This window comes from Echinops telfairi, unplaced genomic scaffold (genome assembly GCF_000313985.2).
Source record: "Echinops telfairi isolate 266 unplaced genomic scaffold, ASM31398v2 ScPeMD7_31;HRSCAF=116, whole genome shotgun sequence".
NCBI lineage: Eukaryota > Metazoa > Chordata > Mammalia > Afrosoricida > Tenrecidae > Echinops > Echinops telfairi.
The window spans coordinates 18,533,702-18,553,500 of NW_022103928.1; the positions used below are offsets into that span (position 1 = coordinate 18,533,702).

Below are 19,799 nucleotides of genomic sequence, written 5' to 3' on the forward strand. Positions count from 1 at the left end.
AGCCAACCTCCTGCCCAAAGGCACTCAGCTTTACTCTTTTTCATGTCTGGGTGCTTCCTAGACAATGAAAAAAATCTCCGAGCCTTTTTCCAAGGTGCCTCTGGGTGGACTTGAGCCTCCAGCTTGTCATTTAACATTCAAGCACTATGAGCATGTGCACCCTCCTGGACTGTGTCACGATACAGAGAGAAGTCAAAGGGCAGTCATGGATAGGAAAGCGAGACAGTCAGTGTGTGAACACTCAGGCTCCACGAGTGCACTAAAGAAGTGATGCTTCGCATCATCCTATCCGGAGAGTCCCCATGAGCCTGACACCCATTGAACCCCCTTGATGAGTGTGACACCCGTAGGATCCCCTTGAGAGTAGCTGACACCAAGGGCTCAAGTAGAAAGAAAATGTTTAGGAAATGATGGTGTCAACAGATGTGCAAATGTGCTTGACACAATGGATGTATGGATTGTTATAAGAGATGTAAGAGCCCCCAATAAAAGGATTTATTAAATTTTTTTAAAAAGAAGATGAACTCCCTTGAGTTGGTGTCTCAAAAGCCTGAGTATCGGCAGAGTGATTGTCTGAAAGTATAAATAGCTCTTGGTAAAGTTTCCTTGATTCCCTGGGAAAGTACCCAAAATACTTTGGGTTTACATATAAAGCAGTTAGGCTCATGACTCAGTTAATTATAAGCAGGTGTTTCCTCGCCATTACCCTCTGGTTGGAGTGTTCAAAAGCCAGCTGGGGCCCAGGATGACCCCACCTCCCAGACGACTGCTTCACCCATCGCAGGATGCTAACATCCCTGGCCTTCCCTCACCCATTAAATGTTAGGAGAGCCCAGCACCAATTACTCTGGCCACCCAAAATGTCCCCAACATTGCGGAAACACCCCTTAGGGATGGCACCACCCACTTTGGCAAAGGTGCAGGTTACAGGGGGAACATTCCTTCTTGCACCATAGCAGCCAGTAGGATGTTTACAACCTAAATTGGAAGTGTCTCTTGCTCGCTTAAAGGACTTCTGTGACCCAACACTGCTCTCACAATCACATCTGAACAGGTTAGCGAGGTCCGCAAGGACTTGTGTGGTCTGTGCCTTGCCTTCCTCTTCAGCCTCATCAGCTGCCACGGCCCAAGGCCAGCATCACTGGCCCCATTTCATGCTCCTCAGATGAACTAAATTCTCAACCACCCCGGAGAGCTTTCGCTCTGCCTGGATCCATCTCCTCCTCAGCTCTTCAAAGAGCCACCTCTTTGGCGATCCCCTTTTTAACTGCCCGTCCTCCATCATCTGCCCTCTCGGCCTCCTGCTCATGTCCCCAGTGAATTTATCACCAATGATCAAGAGATAATTTATAGGGATTTTGGATTCTGTCTCCCCCACCGATCTGAAAAAAATCTTCATGGGAGAAGAAACCTCAACTATTGTGTTCACCAGCCTATCCTAGGAGTCCAACACAAAGACTCTCAGTAGGTTTTATTTTATACTGGGAAATTCATAGTGAGAAGTCAGGGTGCTTAGTGGATGTGTGTGGGGCTCTTAACAAAAAGGTCAAGAGTTGGAAACCACTGGCTGCTCCTCAAGAGAAGGATAGGACTTTCTACCCTTGTAAAGGGTTTTTAGTCTCAGAAACTCACTGTCCTACAGGGTCGCTATGATTTGGTATCAACTTGATGGCAGTGAGGTGGGTGTTTTTGTTTTTGTTTTTTAGCTAAATGCATAATCCCTCCTAATAGCTGTGTGACCTTAGCCAAGTCATTTACCCTCTCTGAGCCTCTGACTTAGATCCTTAAGCTGGAGTGGTCACCTGTTATAGAAGTACCTGAGCACGTAACCCCCACAGGAACATAGTCCCCATGCTCTCTCTGTCAAATTTCCCCACTTCCTCAATCTCCCTTTAATCATGAGAGCTGACCCAGAATCATCTTACTAGGATATGAAACAACATGCAACCCAGGCTAACATAAAAACAGTGCCTGCTCTAGGCACTAAGGCGAAGTGAAAGGGGAGGTTGCTGTTTCTTTGACAAATGGCAGGTGTTTATTCCACGCCTAGGAAAGAGAGACACGCCCACCACAAGTTTGAAAGCCCATCACTACCAAGTTGGTGCTGGCTCATGACCACACCATGTGTTACAGAAGGTTACTATGCATCACATAGTGCTTGCTTGACTATAAACTTTAGGGAAGGAGACCTCCAGACTTTCCTTCTGTGGTGCCACGTAGCAGGTTCATACTGCCAACTTTTAAGTTAACATCAGAATGAGGAGCATTAGTAACACCCATAAACCTAGAGGTGGGGGTAGCCTCCCTTTCATTTCTCTCCAAGCTATTGTTTCTCCATGAAAGCAGTGGCCAAAAGTTCTAAGCATCTCGAGACCCAGGACATCAGTGTTGGGTGGGATAAGAATAAGCGGCCAGTCCAGGGATGTTCGAGCTAGGTCCATAGTTGGGAGATGAGGGTCCCTGATCTCCTGGATATTGTTTGCAAATGAACATTCTTCTAGACTTTCTAGTTCACAGCATCCATCAGTTTCTCAAAACTAGTCTCAGTCAAAAATATTAAAAAGCATGGGACTGTTCAGACCCTTTTGTTTTATAAATGAGAAAACTGGCTCATGGCAGGTGGGAACTCTGCCCGGGACCGCCCTGCTAGTTGAGCTCTGAGCGTCGTACCTGCCCTGGTGCGTCGTACCTTCTTCATGTGCATCATTTCACTGGTTCCTTATCATGACCCTAACGAAGCAGGGGCAGCCATCCCTCTTCTCACGCAGAGCGTCAAACTGAGACCCAGAGGGGTTAAGGAACTTGCCAGGAACAATGTCAGCTCACTTCCAGGGCTCTTTTTGCCACACTAAACCCCTGTGGCCTAATGGTTAAGTGCACAAATGGTGACCAAGAGGTCAGCAGTTCAAACCCTCCAGTTGCTCTGTAAGAGAAAGAAGCCCTGGAGGCTTTGCTCCCTCTGGAACGCCTGTGGGGCAGCTCTACTGTGTCGTGTGGGGTCACTGTGAGTGGCAATCAACTCATGGCAACCTCGTCCCTAAGCAAAAAGTGGAGCTACAGGTTTTGTTGTTTTTTCTTTTGTTTAATTTTATCGCATTTAGTTCGATTGATTAATTGTAAAGTTTGGGTGAAAGTCTACGGAGCACAAGAGTTCCCATTCAACAATTCACATGTGTTTTGTTTCATGACGTCCATGTAACAGCCCTCTCCCCATCTCCAGAGTTTGTCTTTCCCGCCCCTTCCACAAAAGACATACAAAGTGTCCGCTTTCCCACACGGTTGCTGACCTTGTAATACTATTATTCAGGCATCAGTGTGGGCCTGCACGCCTGCTCTCTTGGGCACCGCAAGGGCAGGAAGCAAGACGGGCAAAATGCCTGGCTTCACGATGCTCTGCCAAAAAATCAAGTGCAGTGGGGCAGCTCGGAGGAGGCCAGTGTGCCCGTTGTAGTTGCCCTTCTCAGAGCTGTGCAGGTGAGCCTGGAGCCCGCGGTGGGCAGGCCCAGGGGAGAAAGGGGCTTCCCCCAAACCGCAGCTTGTGGTCTCTGCTCGCTCTCTGGGGAACTGAGGCTGGCTGGAGTACATCACGCCAAACAGGAGGGCCGGGCCCCCACCCCAGCACCACCACATCAAAGCCCTGCACACATGGGCCACGGCGGGCGGCTGGGATGACAGAGTGCTTGATTAGCAGCCTGGAATATCCAGATGAGGTGTCTGCTTGGCTTGGGGCACACATGCCCCCCGAAGGGCCCTAGTAAGGCAGCAGGGCTAACACACAAAAGAGTCGGGGGCCATGGGGGTGAGTGGCAGGGTGAGGAGGAGACGGAGGGGGTGCTGCAGTGACCTCATCTCCCCATCCAGCCTGCAGAGGGGCCTCCCGCAGGAGGCACCACGTGGGGTGAAGCCTTTGTGGGGCGGCCAGTAATGAGCTGCGGCCATTTGCGTAGGCGAATGGACACCATATTGCCGGTGGGAAACGCGCCCAGAATCCATATGGTGGGAGGCCTGCTAACGAGCTCCGGGTGCCTAGAGCACCACTCCTGCTTTGATTTTGCCAAAAGGGGGGGCGCCGAAAGAGGCCAAGGGCCTTTCCTGCTGCTGCTCTGGCCCTGGCTGGGGCTCCTCTTTAGGCCTGCCTCCTCCAGTGCTTCTCAGCACATCCCACCCTCTTTTGTCACTCAGCGCCTACTAGCTTAGGAGCGAGGCCACTGTCCCTGGGACCTGCAGCTCCCAGGGCCTGGGGCCTCGGGGTATAGAGCCTGATCTAGTTGGTGTAGCGTTTACAGACCAGGCCGTATATGGGCAAAGGGGTGCAACCAATTATGCGCTCTGCGGCTAACCAAAAGCCACTTGCGGTGAGAAATGGGTCTGCTCCCTTGAAGACTGCAGCCTAGAAATCCCTGGGGACCGCTGTACTCCATCACACGGGCTGCTCTCAACGGACGTCCCCTGGGAAGCAGCTCACAACAAATCTCAGCGAAGGCCCAGCTCTCCACAGCCCAATGGCGAATGATTAAGGTGACCAGATGTCCCGCTTTTGGCAGGACAGTCCCGATTTTTAACAATTTTTCCCACGTCCCGCGGCATTTTTAAAAAGTCCCGATTTTTTTGAAAGAATGCACAACAAGCTAGGATATACGGATTTCGGCTGCCATGTGCCTGTTTCGCGTTTTTCAATGGTGTCCCGCTTTCCCAGTGTTGAAATCCGGTCCCCTTACCCATGATGACTACTCCAGCATGCTGCACATACGGCTGAGTCCCTGTACAGTTCTATAATGTGGTTTTAACTGACTTAACTCTCAGAAGATGAACAAATGGCCTTAAAAAGGTTACGACCACAAAACTGTGGTTTGAAGATCATATTTGAGTCGTGCAATCCTGGCCAAGATCAGAAAGGGGCGAGCGTACCTCTGTGATTCGGTCAGGAGGAAAAGCCAGGCCGATGCCACCAACTGTGACGGGACATCAGTCCAAGCCCCTGAGATATTTGGAAGACTACTCAAGCAAAGGATTCGCATCCACTGTCATTCATTATAGGAGTCCTGGTAGTGTAGCGGTTACCTGTTGGGCTGCCATCCACATGGTTGGCGGTTCAAAACCACCAGCCACTCCATGAGAGAAAGACGGGACTTTCTACTCCCAAAAAGAGTTACAGTCTCGGAAATCCACAGGGGGGTCACTGTAAGTGGACATCACTGACTCAACGGCAGTGAGATCATTAGCCATGCAGTTTCCCTGGGGATGCAACAGTTAAAACACTCGGCTGCTAATCGAAACATTGGCCGTCCAAGTCAACCCTGCAGTGCCTCAGCAAAAAGGCCTGGTGATCCATTTCCAAACAAGCAGCCACTTACATCCGGAGGAGAGCAGTTCTATCCGGATCCAGCTGGGGCCACCATGAGCGGGAGTCTTCTTGAAAACATCTTGATGGCAGCTTATTATTGTACCTTAACAATGAGCCTCATCCTGGCTACATATGAAATGTGTGTGTGCGTAACTTAAAACTATTAGTTCATAGCAATACCAAGCCCTTAGGAACTTTAAGATTGTTGAAAGCATAACTTTTCCTCTTTAACCTCTCCCTTTCACACTTTGATCCCCGTGTTTGGGTTATAACGCATACAGCATATCCGTACAAAGGAAGTGGCTGTAATATGTAAGCTTCACCTGCAGACGTTGGAGTGGTTGCTTACAAGTAGCATCCTCTGCGGGGCATCATCCAAACACTTGAGCAGCTTCTTTTTGGAGAAATGAGGTTTTCCGGTATTGCAGTCATCTCCCAAGACACTGGGAAGATGCTAATGTTGTGTTCAGTGAGACCATCGAAGTCTCCTTTCCTTGCTGTGCAATATCCAGTCAATTCTGGTCCATCCTAAGCCTGTGTGGCAGACCACACCTGCCCTGCTGGCTTCCTCAGGCTGCTGTCTTGTGCCCTGGGTCTTGCTCCCCGGGCACGGGGTAGGTTCTGATTGTCGCCCTTCAGTTGGCTGCCTAGCAATTAACCGTGTGTGCCACCAGCTTCCTTTTGCTTTCCTGAGAGAGAGGAGATTTGATCCTTTACACTCACACACAAAAGACAAAGTCAGCCCTAAGATCAGAAGAGAGGGACCAAATCAGCATAAATGTGGCGTGGTCAAAGCACACTGACTTTCCTGGGTTGGTCCCTGCCCTTCACAGAACTCTTCCTCTCCAGTCATGCAGGAAATAGTTGCTTCTACCTTCCAAGCCTGGGCCATGCTTCCCTGGCCACAAAGCTACCTCAGCATCTGGAGGGCCATCAGGTCCCCCTGAGCCCTCCACCGCCTCTCCAGACCTGAACAAGCTCCAGAGGGGAGCCCTCCTTCCCCACACCTAGAGAAAGAGATGTTTTGAAATCAGAGCCAAAGCAGCAGGCAGCAAACCAGGGTGTGCTGCCCTGCAGAGGCAAAATCTTAGTTATCCGAGTGTTGCTGTGCTTGTATTGAGCTCACGTTTCCCAACGTAGGGGGGTTTCCAGGTATTTCATTCCTTCCTCTGTGCAAGTTCCCCAGGTTCCGTGTGGTTCCTGAGGATGCTGTACTTGCAAAATGAACAGGGGTGTTAGAGAGTGATGCTCCTTGATTCTCTCATCATATCTGAGACAGAGAGAAGTGAGGCAGACAACTCAAAAAAGTGCCGCCTCTGGGCCACAGTGCAGAATGGTCCTTTCTAAAACAGATGCTATGTTGGGCATGCGTTGAGCCATGCCAGGACAAGCCGTGTGTTTTCAAGTCAGGAAGAAACCCTGTGAAATGTGTGACCCTGCACAAGTCTTGTCCCTTCACATTTCTCTTCTATTAAATAGAGGCTCTTCCATTCCCCCCTGCAGCAGTTGACAATATTCTGCTTTATCTATGGTCAGTGAAATCGAGAGGAATAGATGGAGTGGACTAGGACTGCTCCCTAAAATGTAAGGGTGTTTCTTCCATGTGTCATACATGCAGCTCTGTACTGTATGGTACGCCTGGAGAACAGACAGCTTACATAAAGATGAAGAAAACGGTGTGTGGAGTTTGTCCTCTGTTAGCTGCCCAACTCCAGTGACACATCATGCTGGACTGTAGAAAAGTTAACAGAACCACAGAGATCATGGTCCTCCCTTTACGGAATTGAGCAGGACGACCAGAAGGAGAACCATTTCTGTTTGTAGGCTCCTTGGTTCACAGATGGGGTTGGGGATGCAAGTCCAATCGCCAAGATTCAGCCTCACGTCACTGCTTCCCCATGGGTCATGTGGCCAGGCCAGGTCACCCAATCTCTCAGCATCAAAATGTCCCCATCTATGAAAAAAAAATCCCAGTTGGCCCCCTCAGCTCCCCAGGGGTCACAGGACGGGGACTGTGTGCTCTGTGAAGTAGAAACCACTCTCTGTTCTTTGGGATTTTTTTTTTTACATCAATAAAAGTGGATTTCAGGGGAGGAAAAAAGTCCCTGTAACACAGTTTCTGTTTTCTGGCTAAGATTGCTTCCTTCTTCCTTACAGGTTATTCTCCATCCCACCCCAAACAGCCCCAAGCAGTCAGAGTGGCACAAAATGGCAGTCTCCAAAAACTGCCCGGATCAAGACCTGAAAATCAAACTTGCTGTCCGAATGGATAAGCCTCAAAACATGAAGCATTCTGGGTAAGTGTCTCCTGTCATATAGTGATTTTCGATCTACATCCATTCATTTTTTTAAAACAATGAACTTTTTTTTAAATTTGGAGAACTACATGGAAGGAAGCATAAATCATCATGAATGGGTATATATTTGACTGTGATATAATTATACCAAAAGCCAAACCCATGGCCATCGAGTTGATTCCGACATAACGACCTATAACCAAGCCAGCCACACCCACTGCCATCAAGTCAACTCAACTTACAGAGACTCTGTATGGGCTTTCCAAGGCTGTAAGTCTGTACAGGAGCTGCCAGCCTCAGCTTGCTCCCTCAGAGCAGCTAGTGGGGTTGAACTGCCAACCTCACTAGGGTTGGTACTCCAACACTTTACCCAACCGCTCCAAAGGTTTCCTTGATTCTTGTGACTGTCCTCACTGCCTTTTTTCCCAACTGTCCAGACAGCCTAATTTCCATTGCCTCTGTAATAAAATTGTCAGCAAGATTCAAAGTTTTCCTAGAAGCATCTAAGTGATTCTGGTGTGGAGGGTTTTATCGGCTTCGTGTACTTTCTCTGAAGCCTCAGATGCCTGACTTGCGCCTTCATTAGCAACCATCCCTATCTGTGTGGTGTGACCAGTTGCCTATGCCACCTTCTAGCAATTGATTCCGATGGAATTTGTTTTAGTGTCACTTTTAAAATAAACAGCGAGAAACGAATTAATTTATAAGTACTTTATTTGAATTTGAGAGGAGCAGTAGATTAAATAATGATAAGACAAAACATACTCCTTGTCATCGAGTCAATGCCATATCACAGTGACCCTGTAGGACAGGGCAGGACTGCTCCTGTGAATTTCCAATACTGTAACTTTAAGGGAGTAGAAAGCCCAGTCTTTCTCCTGCAGAGTCGCTGGTGGTTTCAAACTGCTGATGTTGCAATTAGCAGTCCATGTACTATGCCACCAGGGCTTTCCTAAGTAATTTAAAGTGAGGGTGGGGAGGTAAAATATAGTTATATTTCACAGGTCACATCAATAGTGTGTCCAAAGAGAGAGGGGATGCTGCTGTCAAGTTGGTCTGAGCTCACAGTGACCTTCTGCACCACAGAACCAAGCATGATCTGGCCCTGCATCATGCCCACGGTTGCCAGCATGTTGTAGTCCCTTGTTGTGACCATGATGTCAGCCCATCTCATTGAGCATCTTCCTCAACCTCGCTGGCCCTCTACCTCATCAAGCATGATATCTCCTTCCAGTGACTGATCCCTCTGAAGGACATGCCCAAGGCAAGCAAATCAGAAATCGTTCCGTTGTGATCCATAGAATTTTATTGTTTCATTTTCACAATGGGATCATCACCAACCCTTTCTTTCTAGACTGTCTTAGTCTGGAAGCTCCACTCAAACCTGTCCTTGCTGGTATTTGAAATAATGTTTGCATCATGGCAACACACAATCCACCATCGTGCAGCCAACGGACAGATGGTTGGTTTCAGCACCTGGGCCCTGATTAGTACAGGTTTAAGCAGAAGCCCATGCGGAGTACAGGCAGGAGTGAGTAGGACTGGCCGTGGACATCCTAGCATATGAATAACCCTGGTCAGAGAGTGGACAGCAGGGCCCTAGCCTTGGCACCTAAGGGACCAAGAACAGAGTTCCAGAGGATGTCACCCATGGAGACCTCAAGATGAAGGAAAGCCCACCCATGAGCCACAGGCCCATTACTGATCCACATCTCCAGCTAGGCCCTTAGCACATACTCTTCCCAGTCCTTTTCAGCCATCCATGATGAATCCCAGTCAGTGGCTTTTCTTCTATTAAGTAAATTAGCATCTCATGAAGGTACCTCAGAAAATGTTCTTGAGATCAGCATTTTTCTCCTTTTCATACTCTTCACAGACATTACAAAAGCATTAAATATAAAAAAAAAAAAATTTTCTCTACTATCACATTCATCTCAATAATGAACTCTTGGGTTTAAGACAAACAGATTGAGAATCCTGCCAGGTTCCCACTTAAAACAACAACAACAAACCCAATGCCTTCATAGTGAAATTTGCCATCAGATTTCCAAGATCTTAAATCTTGATGGGAGCAGACAGCCTCAACTTGTTCCCATTGGTGCAGCTATTGGGTTTGAACCACCAACCTTGTAGGTAACTGGCTAAGTTCCTTGAGCACTGGAAAGAAGATCTAACATCTTTAACAAGATAAAAGCCAGTTGCGGTAGACTGCATTTGGACTCATAGTGACCCCATGTGTATCAAAGCCGAACTATACTCTGTAGGACTTCCAGCGGCTGTTTTTTGTTGCAGAAGCTTGCCAAACCTTTCTTCTGAGGTACCCCTGGGTGGACTCGAACTTCGAACCTGTTATAAGCTCCAAGCTTTTAGGATAGCCACCAGGCCGTGTCAGCCATTGGCACCACCCAGGGCCTCCTTTAGCAAAATACCAACCCATAAATGCTCAGTAAATACGTGTTAATGGAACAGAGTAGAGGGAGGAAGAGAGAGAGCAAAAAGGAGAGGAGAGGGCAAATCGGAAAGCGAGCGAGAACAAGACTCTGAATGAATGCATCTGTCCTCCAACCGGCGGTGTGTGCTTTTGTCCCTTGCTTGAAAGCTCAGCCCGCTCTCTCGGTCCTTTTGAAGCACCAAACTAGGAGTTTCACAAACACCCTCTCACTTATCCCCACCGCAACCACTTGACATCACTATTATTTCCCCCACTGGACAAATTCCCATTTCTCACAGCCTTTTCATTTCTCTGTTTGAAGCTGAACTAACTCTGACTTCAGAAATGTTGCTGTTGATTCATTTGTAAAATTCTTAGCATATTTCAGGCTACCTTGACCCCACGGGTATCCAAAGAAATACGGAGCTCATTTCTGGCATGGCCCGTGCCTGTTTTAGATCACGAGGCTGCCATTTGAAAGTGACTCCTGCTGGCAAACAGGGCAGAAGAGTCTGGAAGAGCGGTGAAAGCAACCAGGGGACGATGCCCTCAGACCCGGCCAGGCCCAGTGGACCCCAAATCAAGGCCAAACAGCTAGAGTTGCCTAAGGGAGGGTGCAAAGAGAATGGAAATGCTTACGGATGACATCTTTTGATGTTCACTGAAATTAGAAATCACTTTCTTGAGCCCTACTGTGCGGTGCTAGGTGGCGGCAATGTCAGAGCAGCGCATCGCTTGGAGAGCGGAGAGGGAAAGGGGCAGCTCGGGGGTGCCATGGCTAGAACATGTGCCTGCTTTCAGGCTGGTCACAGCGTCAAAGAGCTTGGGGCTGAGGAGGAATGACTTCTTGTTGATGGGCTGTTGATGTGACTTCTTGTTGATGTGGTTCCTTGAATGAACCCTGAGGCTGCAAGGTCACCTTTCTCAAAACCATCATCGTTGTTGAAGAGAAAAAATGTCAGGGAGAAAAAGCAGCCAGCTTTATGACCTTAAAATGTCCCTCCAGAACATATTTGAGAAGTAGCTACTCCCAGGTGGCTTTCTGCTTTGTCCTCCTTTGCGGGGAGGTCTCAGATCCAGGAAGTCCATTGCCATGCAGTAGATGATGAACATCATCCCCGAAACTGCCTCACAAGGACTGTGGTTCTCTTACCCTCCCCTCACCCAGTTCCTCGGACCAAGAGCTAGGGTGGAATCCTTGACATTTCTCTTTCTCTCTCCCGACATCATATCGATCATCATTTTCTTTCACTCTATGAAGACTTCAAGAAAGGTCAACACATCAATGCCATCGTGCCCTTCGCGTCCAAGCCACCATCATATCTCCCAGGACCGGCTGCCCTTGTCACCTCAGTAGTCCCCCTGCTTTGGTCCTTGCTCCCCTGTGGTCAACTTCCCACCCAGACATCAGAATAACTTCTTGAAAACACAAGTGAGACCCTGGCATTTTAATGCTGGAAATTCTCCAACAATTCCTCATCTTGTTCAGAGTAAGAGCCAGTAGTATCCTGACATGGTTACCGGACCCTACGGGACAAGGATCCCGCTGCGTCGGCCTTTGGTCTCACCGCTTCAGCTACATTGACTTCCTTGATCTTCCTCAACAACTCCAAGTACACACACACCCCACCCCCCACAGGACTCTTGCCCCTGCCATTACTTCTGCCTGATGATCCTCCATCTTCCTCATCCAGATGTGCACATGACTCACCTTGATACTTACAAGTCTCTGCTCCTGTCATCTTATCAGAATACCTTGTCTGACCCACCTGTGCCAGTCTCTTACCTGGCTCCATTTTTATCAGAGCACCTCCCCTGACCTCATCGATCGTATATCAGTTTGTGCATACTCCTTTCTTTTCGGTCTTCCCCACTACACTGTGGGTTTCGGGTCAGCAGGGACATTTGACTCCCGTGTGACAGTGCCTGGTAGAGGACTGACATGCAGTAGATATCCAATAAGTTATGTCTTACATGAACGATAAATGACAGATGGATTCCTTTTTTACAGAGAGGGAAACAGAAGCCTAGAGAAATAAAAAAGACTTCTCTGAGTCAAAGTACCCTCCCAGGCTGGGGCTAGGTATCTGTTCCACTGTAATGGAAGAACTTGAAACTTAAATAAAGCCCATTTTCCCACCTTGAACTCATTCACTGAACTACAGCCCACAGGCAGGAGTCATTAACAGTGACTCTGTTTTTCCTTTCATGTTTGAACAAACCTTAAAACCACCCACCACCACTGAGTCAATTCTGACTCATGGTCACCCTATAAGAAGATACAATTTGTGACTCCACCGTTCTTAAAATCCGCTTTGCTCTTCTGTGCTCTTGCTACTGCTCCCAACCTCTCATTATTGAAAGCCAGCACAGCCTGCCCGCCTTCCCATAAGGAGCCACTCACAGTAAGCACAGACTCTTGAATCTCACTGCCCAGGCTGGAATAACTTAATATTTTATTTTGATTCCATTGTATCTCCCTTGTTGGCTTATCATGTCTAAATGTCAACGAAGTCAAGGTGGGTGATGTTGCTGTCAGGTGCCATTGAGGTGGTTCCAGCTCACAGTGAACCCCTGTGCAACCGGACAAAACACCGCACTGCCCTCCATTGTTGGCATTGTTGTAGCCACTCTGTCAATTCATCTCATCGAGTATCTTCCCTTTTTCCGCTCACCCTCTTTCTTACCAAGCCTAATGTCCTTTTTCTGGGACCTATCTCTCCTGATAACCTGTCTAAAGTGCAAGAGATGAAGTCTCACCATCCCTGTTTCTAAGGAGCACTCTGGCTTCCCTTTGTCCCAGACAGATGTGCTTGTTCTTCTGACGGTCCATGTTCCATATTCCTGGCCGGCACCATACTTGAATTCTTGCCATTCTTCACTTCTTGCCTGGCCTTCTGATTCATTGTCCAGCTTTCATGTGCATATGAGGCCATTGAAAATACTATGGCCTAGGTCAGACTAACCTTGTCCTCAAAGTACCATCTTTGTTCTTTGACACTTTAAAGAGGTCTTGTGCAGCAGATTTGCCCGACACTATATATCCTTTGACTTATGAATGTTGTTTCCATGAGCATTGATTACGGATCTAAGTAAAGTGAAATCTCTGACAATTTCAACCTGTTCTCCATTTATCATGATGTTATCTGTTGATCCCATTGTGAGGATTTTGCTTTTCTTTACATTGAGTTGCAATCCATGCTGCAGGCTGCAATCTTTGTTCTTCATCAGCAATCACCGCCAGTCCTCTTCACTTTCAGCAAGGCAAGCCATGTCATCTGCACATTGCAGGTTGTCGGTAAACCTTCCTCCAGTTGACATCCATTGCACGGAGTAGTGACATCCATTGGGTGATGATGTTGATCCCCTCCAGTCAGTTCCGACTTACCGCGACCCAATGAACAGCAGAACAAACCACTACCCGAGACCGGGTAGTGCCATCCTCACAGAAGTTAGGTGATGATGTGGTTCAAATCTTGTGGATCCTTAAAGAAATTCCTATTATTCTTGAGAGAGAAGTATTGAAATTTCTGAGTATAATTATGAATTTCTTTGTTTCTCCTTAAGTGTGGTCGATTTTTGCTTCATCTATTTCAAAGCGCTCGTATCAGATAGGAAGTCCTGTTAAAACAGGAGGGCGGCAGAGACAAGGTCTTCCATCACTCAACAATTGTTTGGATTCCTGGGAACTTACGTTCAGCCCGACTGCAACTGCCTCTTCTCTCCGCTGTCATTTCTAGTTCACGTTGGTCTCTCAGGCAATGAAAATGCCCCAGCAAGTGACAGGGATCCCATTGGCTCACTAGCAGGGGTTCTGTGGAAATGCTACAAACGAAGATACATTGGAGTCATGTAAAATATGATCTCCAGCTCCAAGACTGGACACATGCACCTCTTTTTGTGAGAGGGCTTCAGACGTGGGTGGAGAAATTCTATGACCTTTTCATTCCATTATTCCCACTAACTTTTTGAAGCTCCCTCTTATTTTCCCAAAATATGTTCCTGAAAACAAAAGGAGCATTCAGGGATGAACCCTTTGTAAGACTGATTATTACATACTCTCTAGGCTGAACCAAACCCACTGCTATTGAGTCAATGCCAACTCAAAGCGGCCCTATAGGAAGGACAGAGTAGAACTGCGCCTGTGGATTTCTGAGACTATAACCTTTTACAGGAACAGAATGTCTCCTCTTTCGCCTATAGAACAGCTGGTGGTTTTGAACATCTGACCTTGAGGTTAGCAGCCCACTGTGTAACCTACAGCACCACCAGGACTCCTCCTCTTTAGGTGTGGACTACTGTTTTAAATACTACCATTAAACCAGACAGGTGGTTTTCAAGTCAGTTCTGACTTGTATTGACCCCACACATAGAGAGTAAAACTTTCATTGGCTGCAGTCTTTTCTAAGTCAATTGCCAAGCCTTTCTTCTGAGGTACCTCTGTGTGGATTTGAACTCCCAGGCTTTGGGGTAACAGCCAACAGCTTAACTGTGCTACCCAGAGACTCTATTACTACTACAAATGCTGTTGGGTGTCTTCAAACTGACTTTCGCTCATACTGCCCCCCTGTGTTACAGTACAGAACTGCCCCATAGCATTGCCTAGGCTGTGGCCTTTAGCAAAGCAGCATGCCAGGAGCCTTTACTGAGCACTTACTGCCTGCCATTGACTGTGTGCCCTAACTCTGATGTGCATCATCTCAATCAGTCTTGACCATTAGCAAGTGAAGCGGATGTTGTACTTGCTCCCATTTTATACCTGGTGAAACTGAGGCACAGGACAACTAAGCCACTGGACAGTTCATGTCAGGGCCAACATGCCCACCTAGATAGTCCGACCCAAATCTGAGATCATAGCTGCTAGGCTCAGTACATTAGACTGCTGCTGTAAAAACCAATTCACCGCCTTCCAGTCGATGCCGACTCACAGTGACTATAGGACAAGGTAACACTGCCCGGTGAGGTCTCCCACAGAACAACTGGTGCTTTCAAACTGCGGACCCTTCACATCATGGTCCGACACCTAACCACTCTGACACTGGGGCTGCTGACTGCCGCTCTCTATCCGGGTAAATCCAGCCCCGCCTGGGTCGGCCTGCCGGACGCAAAGCTGCCTAGAGCTTGCTGGGTCACAGGGTGGGGAGCTGGCCGGGGAGAGCCACCTGCGTGTCTGCACGAGCAGAGCTGCCGTCTGCTGCAGGTGCCTCGCCTTCTGTTTCCTGAGCGCGTTTCCGTCAAGCCGGAGCCGCCTAGCTAGAGACAGTGCCGTGGAGCCCTCCGTTTGTCTCGGTTTTGACACCTTCTGGTATGTGCCAACTTAGCAATAAATCCCGAGGAAAGCCTCAGAGGGACAGCCCCTCCGTCGCGCCAACCGACTGGTACTTTCCCGAGGAGGGCCTCGGGTCCCACCTGGCTCCGCCTGCCCTCTCGGTGCAGCCCGGGGGACAGCCTGTGTCCCCGTCTCGGGTGGGAAACCCATGTGTGCGAGGAGGGGGAGGGCACAAGGGAGGAGATGCTCCCGAGTCAGACGCCTCCCTCGTCAGCTGTGCCAACCGGGCAAAGTTGCTGAGCCTTTGCAAACTTCAAACCAGAACAAGTGCTTAAGGACAGTAGCTGCTCGGAGGTCTAGACTGGGTGCTGTGCACTGTCGTAAGCTGCTTCTATTTCATGAACCGAATCCTCACAGCAGTCCTGGGGAGAGGTGTCCTTAGGATTAGCCCCATTGCACAACGAGAAAACCGAGGTAGAGAAGAGTTCAGAAAAGGTGGCCCTGGTGCCGTATGCACCCAGGCAGCATGGTTCCAGATGCAAGCACCCCACCTCTGCTTGGCCGGCCCACCCCCCAGCTGGCCACGCTGAGGCTGTGCACCACGGTCTGCCCCACCACAGTGGGCTAGGACAAGTTCGCTGAAGAGTAGTTACTATTATGGTAAAAGAAAGTTAACGATTCTCTAGGAGTTTCATTCCGTGGGTCCTTGTCAACTCCTTTTTTTCTACTTTTAATCTCATAAATAAGAAACAAAAACAAGGAAACCGATGTGCCTGGTAGCTGTAGTCCCTGCATTCCTGTCTCAGGTCTTTCCACGTGAGTGCGAGCAAAGGGGACAGACCATTTCTTTTTTCTTTTAGCTGCCAGATGAAATTCCACAAAAGTGTGAGACTGCTACAGCCTTGCCAGCCAGTACTAAAAATACAAAATTGTGCACCCACTGTCTGCGTTTGATCTCTCATTTCCTCTAGTTCCCTCTGGACATATGCCCAAGAAGACTTATTTGTAGCCACCCATCTCTTACTCCCTGTTTAATAATCATGTGCAATCCCCGGGACACAGAGCTGTTTGGTAATAACGGCTAACATTCGTTGTCCATCTACATTCCGCACATGCCCCACGCTCATACTTCGCACACATGATCCCATTCATGCTTCACAAATCTGTGAGAGAGGACCCATGCCTGCCCCTGTCTCACAGAGATCTAAGAAGTGAAGCACCACTTGCCCAACATCACAGAGGAACCGGCAGAGCTGGAATGGGAAGGCTATATCCTTACCCATCATGTGCCAAGAAGCTCCTCTCTCCTAACTCTAGCCAGGCCTCCGGCTCTCGTCCCTTTCTGCATGAATACATTCACTTATTATTATTCTTTCAAGAAGGGTAAGCGCACACTCCAGGCCAGCGAGGTGGTTCGCCAAACAACAGATGTTGGCTGATGAATTTAGCGACCATTTCTACTGCCTCAGACTGGTCTGGCCACCATCATCTCTGGTCTGTGCCAACCTTCCCCCGATTCTCACTGACTTCACTGCCCCTTCCATCTTTAGCATAGTCTGCACCCAGAAGCCAGTATATGTGATCATACTAAAATAGAAATATAACATAGCCACTCCCCTGCATAAAACCAGCCCTCGCTCCCAATCCAAGAATAAATCGATGATCCGATTGACCCTTCACCAGAGGATGCTGGCTGCGCGGTGAGAGCGGAGCTACCTAGGCGAGCTCAAGACACTGGGCTTAAGGCTTTCCAAAGTGTATTCATAGCATGATGCCAAACCGCGAACCAGACCGCCTGCCACCGAGTCAACTCCATCCCATGGTGTCCCTAAGTATCTCGGAGTAAATTGCTTTCTCCGAAGTAGGTCCTCAGCCCTTTCTGTCAAGACATTTGGATGGACTCAAGCTGCTAACCTTTTAGAATAGATGAATGTGTCATTATTTGTTTTACCCGGAGATGCCCACCGATGCTACCAGATCACTTGAGTCATGTATAGACAGGCATGGATTCATTTCAAAGTTACACACATATATATTCTAGTGCAGGGGTTCTCAACCTGTGGGTTACAACCCCTTTGTGGGTTGAGTGATCCTTTCACAGGGGTCGCCTGATTCATAACAGTCGCAAAATTGCAGTTATGAAGTAGCAATGAAAATAAGTTTATAGTTTGGGGGGGGGCACCACAACATGAGGAACTGTTTTAAAGGATCGTGGCTTTAAGAAGGTTGAGAACCACTCTTCTAGTGTGTATCGAGCCTGTCGTATAAAGCTTCCTTTTGAAGTAGATGTTTGCATGTAAGTTAGTCCACTTAAAAGAAAAATATCAAGTGAATCATAGTTCAGGTAGACAGACAGAGGTTAAATCATGCACATGGAAGGCCAATGGCCAGGGTCTGGGTCACTCTTCTGTGGACAGGGGGCTACCCATCGAAGGAGTTTCCACAGGGAAAAGACCTTGTAGGATGATGTCATGATGCGACTTTCCGTTGTTAGGGTCCATCTTGTGACCAGGAGGAGAATGACAATCATTCTTGTGTCCCTGGCGCTCCTGAGCAAGCTGCCCTAGAGCTGTGTGTGGATGCAAACATGCAGTCTGGGGCTGGAATCGTGGAGCTGAGAGCTGGGAAGACTGAGCAGATTGAAGAACTTTCCTAAGTGTGATATAAGCTCACCTGGTGGGTGAAGAATGAGGACGAGAAACCAAGGACCCCGGATGACATCTGGGGTTTTTGGCTTGCGGCCAGGAGTAAATTGTTGCCAGCCACACTCGATACTGATTATTGAGTGTTTTTTATGAGGGCCAGAACTCTAGTGGTTACGTGTTAGGCTGCTAACCCCAAGGACGGCGTTAGAAACCAGCAGCTGCTCCCGGTGAGAAAGATGGGACTCTCTACTCCTATAAACTGTTAGTCTCAGAAACCCACAGGGATAGGCCTGTCCTGTCCTATGGGGTCACTATGAGTCAAAATTGACTTGATGGCAGTGAGTTTGTGGGGTGTTTTATTGGGGGGGGTTGTTTTTGAGAGCTCTCCTGTTCTTGGTCCAACTGAGCCTGAACCACAGGCCTACATTAATACCAGTCCTACATCTAACAACCCCAAGACAGAGCTCCTGAGTGAATTAATAATATTGTGCTTCAAATTTCCACACACTTGAAGCTGTGCCTCTGTCTTTCTTAGTGCTTCTTTTCATTTCGTTTTTATTTTCTAAACATTTCTATATCCTCTAGAGAGGCGAATTTCCAACAGCAGGAAAGCAGTTAGGAAGGAAGGAGTGGGCAGAGCCTCCTCCTTGTGTGCATTTGCCAGAATGATGGCAAAAGAAAGCTCGTGAAGGGCTCTCCTGAATGAGGCCCGATAAGAGGCAGACAAAAAAAAATTTTTTTCCCTCTCTTTTGTGCACTTTTGGGGAATTTTCCCTACCTAAGAAATGTTTAACACATAGGAAATTAATCTCCAGTGTGGTATTTCCCAAGGGACTTTCTGAAATCAATCGAGGAAGCTCGGTCAACTTTGATGACGGGCCACAATCTCTTCTGCAAGTTGAAGCCTGTTGTTACTGCTCACAGATTTGCTCAGTTCAAGCCGTTGACACGCCCTTGATTCTGGGCACAAAGCTCCTGGTACAACCTCTGGAACGGCGCACTTGCTCAGCACTAATGCAGCTCTGCTCTTTTTCCTTCCCCTTAGGTATTTGTGGGCCATCGGTAAGAATGTCTGGAAGAGATGGAAGAAACGGTTTTTTGTATTGGTGCAGGTAACTCTTCAACTCTACTATAAACATTACGGTTCATCATATTAAAACTTTGAGAGGATTAATTGATGTTTTTAATTAAAGTATGGACATAGCCCTTATGAAGTACCCAAAGCTCCAGCCTTTAGCTCATAGCTTGACATGCAAATCCATGCAGCCACCACTCAGCGGATGCTATAGACCACTTCCAGTGCCCTGGAAGGCTCCCTGTTAATGCTATATTAAAATGTGAAATTTAATGCATGCCCATTTTTGTTTTAAGTGTAGCAATACAGAAGCATGTAACTACCTTTGACAGCCTGGAACATAAACATATCTTGTCAGCCAGCTGCACTTTTTTGTTTGTTTGTTGTTGTTTTAACAGCAGTTCTTCAAACTCATGTCCTCATTGTTGGACAGCTGGCTTGCGGGGGGGCGGGGGGTGTACACAATTTATTATAGAAATTCTTGCACATTTGTACACATATCTCTGGTGCTGATGTCTGTAGAATGTTCCTGTTTGTTCAGCTTTCTGGACTTCCCTAGCTTGGGATGCTAATAACAGTGCTGTAAGGGGAATCTGTGCTTAGATAGGTATGGATGCAGATGCAAACACTGAGATCCGTAGCACATTGTTGTTGGTGTTCGTTGACACTGAGCCAGTTCCCACTTATGCAAGCCCCATGTAGAGAGACTAGCACAACTCCAGGGAGTCCCTAAGCAAG

The 19,799-nt window shown here is 48.0% G+C and overlaps 1 protein-coding gene across 1 annotated transcript in view; it reads left to right on the top strand.

The window, feature by feature from the left end:
- CADPS (calcium dependent secretion activator) overlaps positions 1 to 19,799 on the top strand; it is a 435,301-nt gene that overhangs the window by 222,727 nt on the left and 192,775 nt on the right. Inside the window, exons 7-9 of the mRNA XM_045290125.1 lie at positions 3,308 to 3,474; positions 7,502 to 7,641; positions 19,032 to 19,098. Of these exons, the coding sequence (XP_045146060.1) occupies positions 3,308 to 3,474; positions 7,502 to 7,641; positions 19,032 to 19,098 (374 nt within the window). The remainder of the gene's footprint in view (positions 1 to 3,307; positions 3,475 to 7,501; positions 7,642 to 19,031; positions 19,099 to 19,799) is intronic.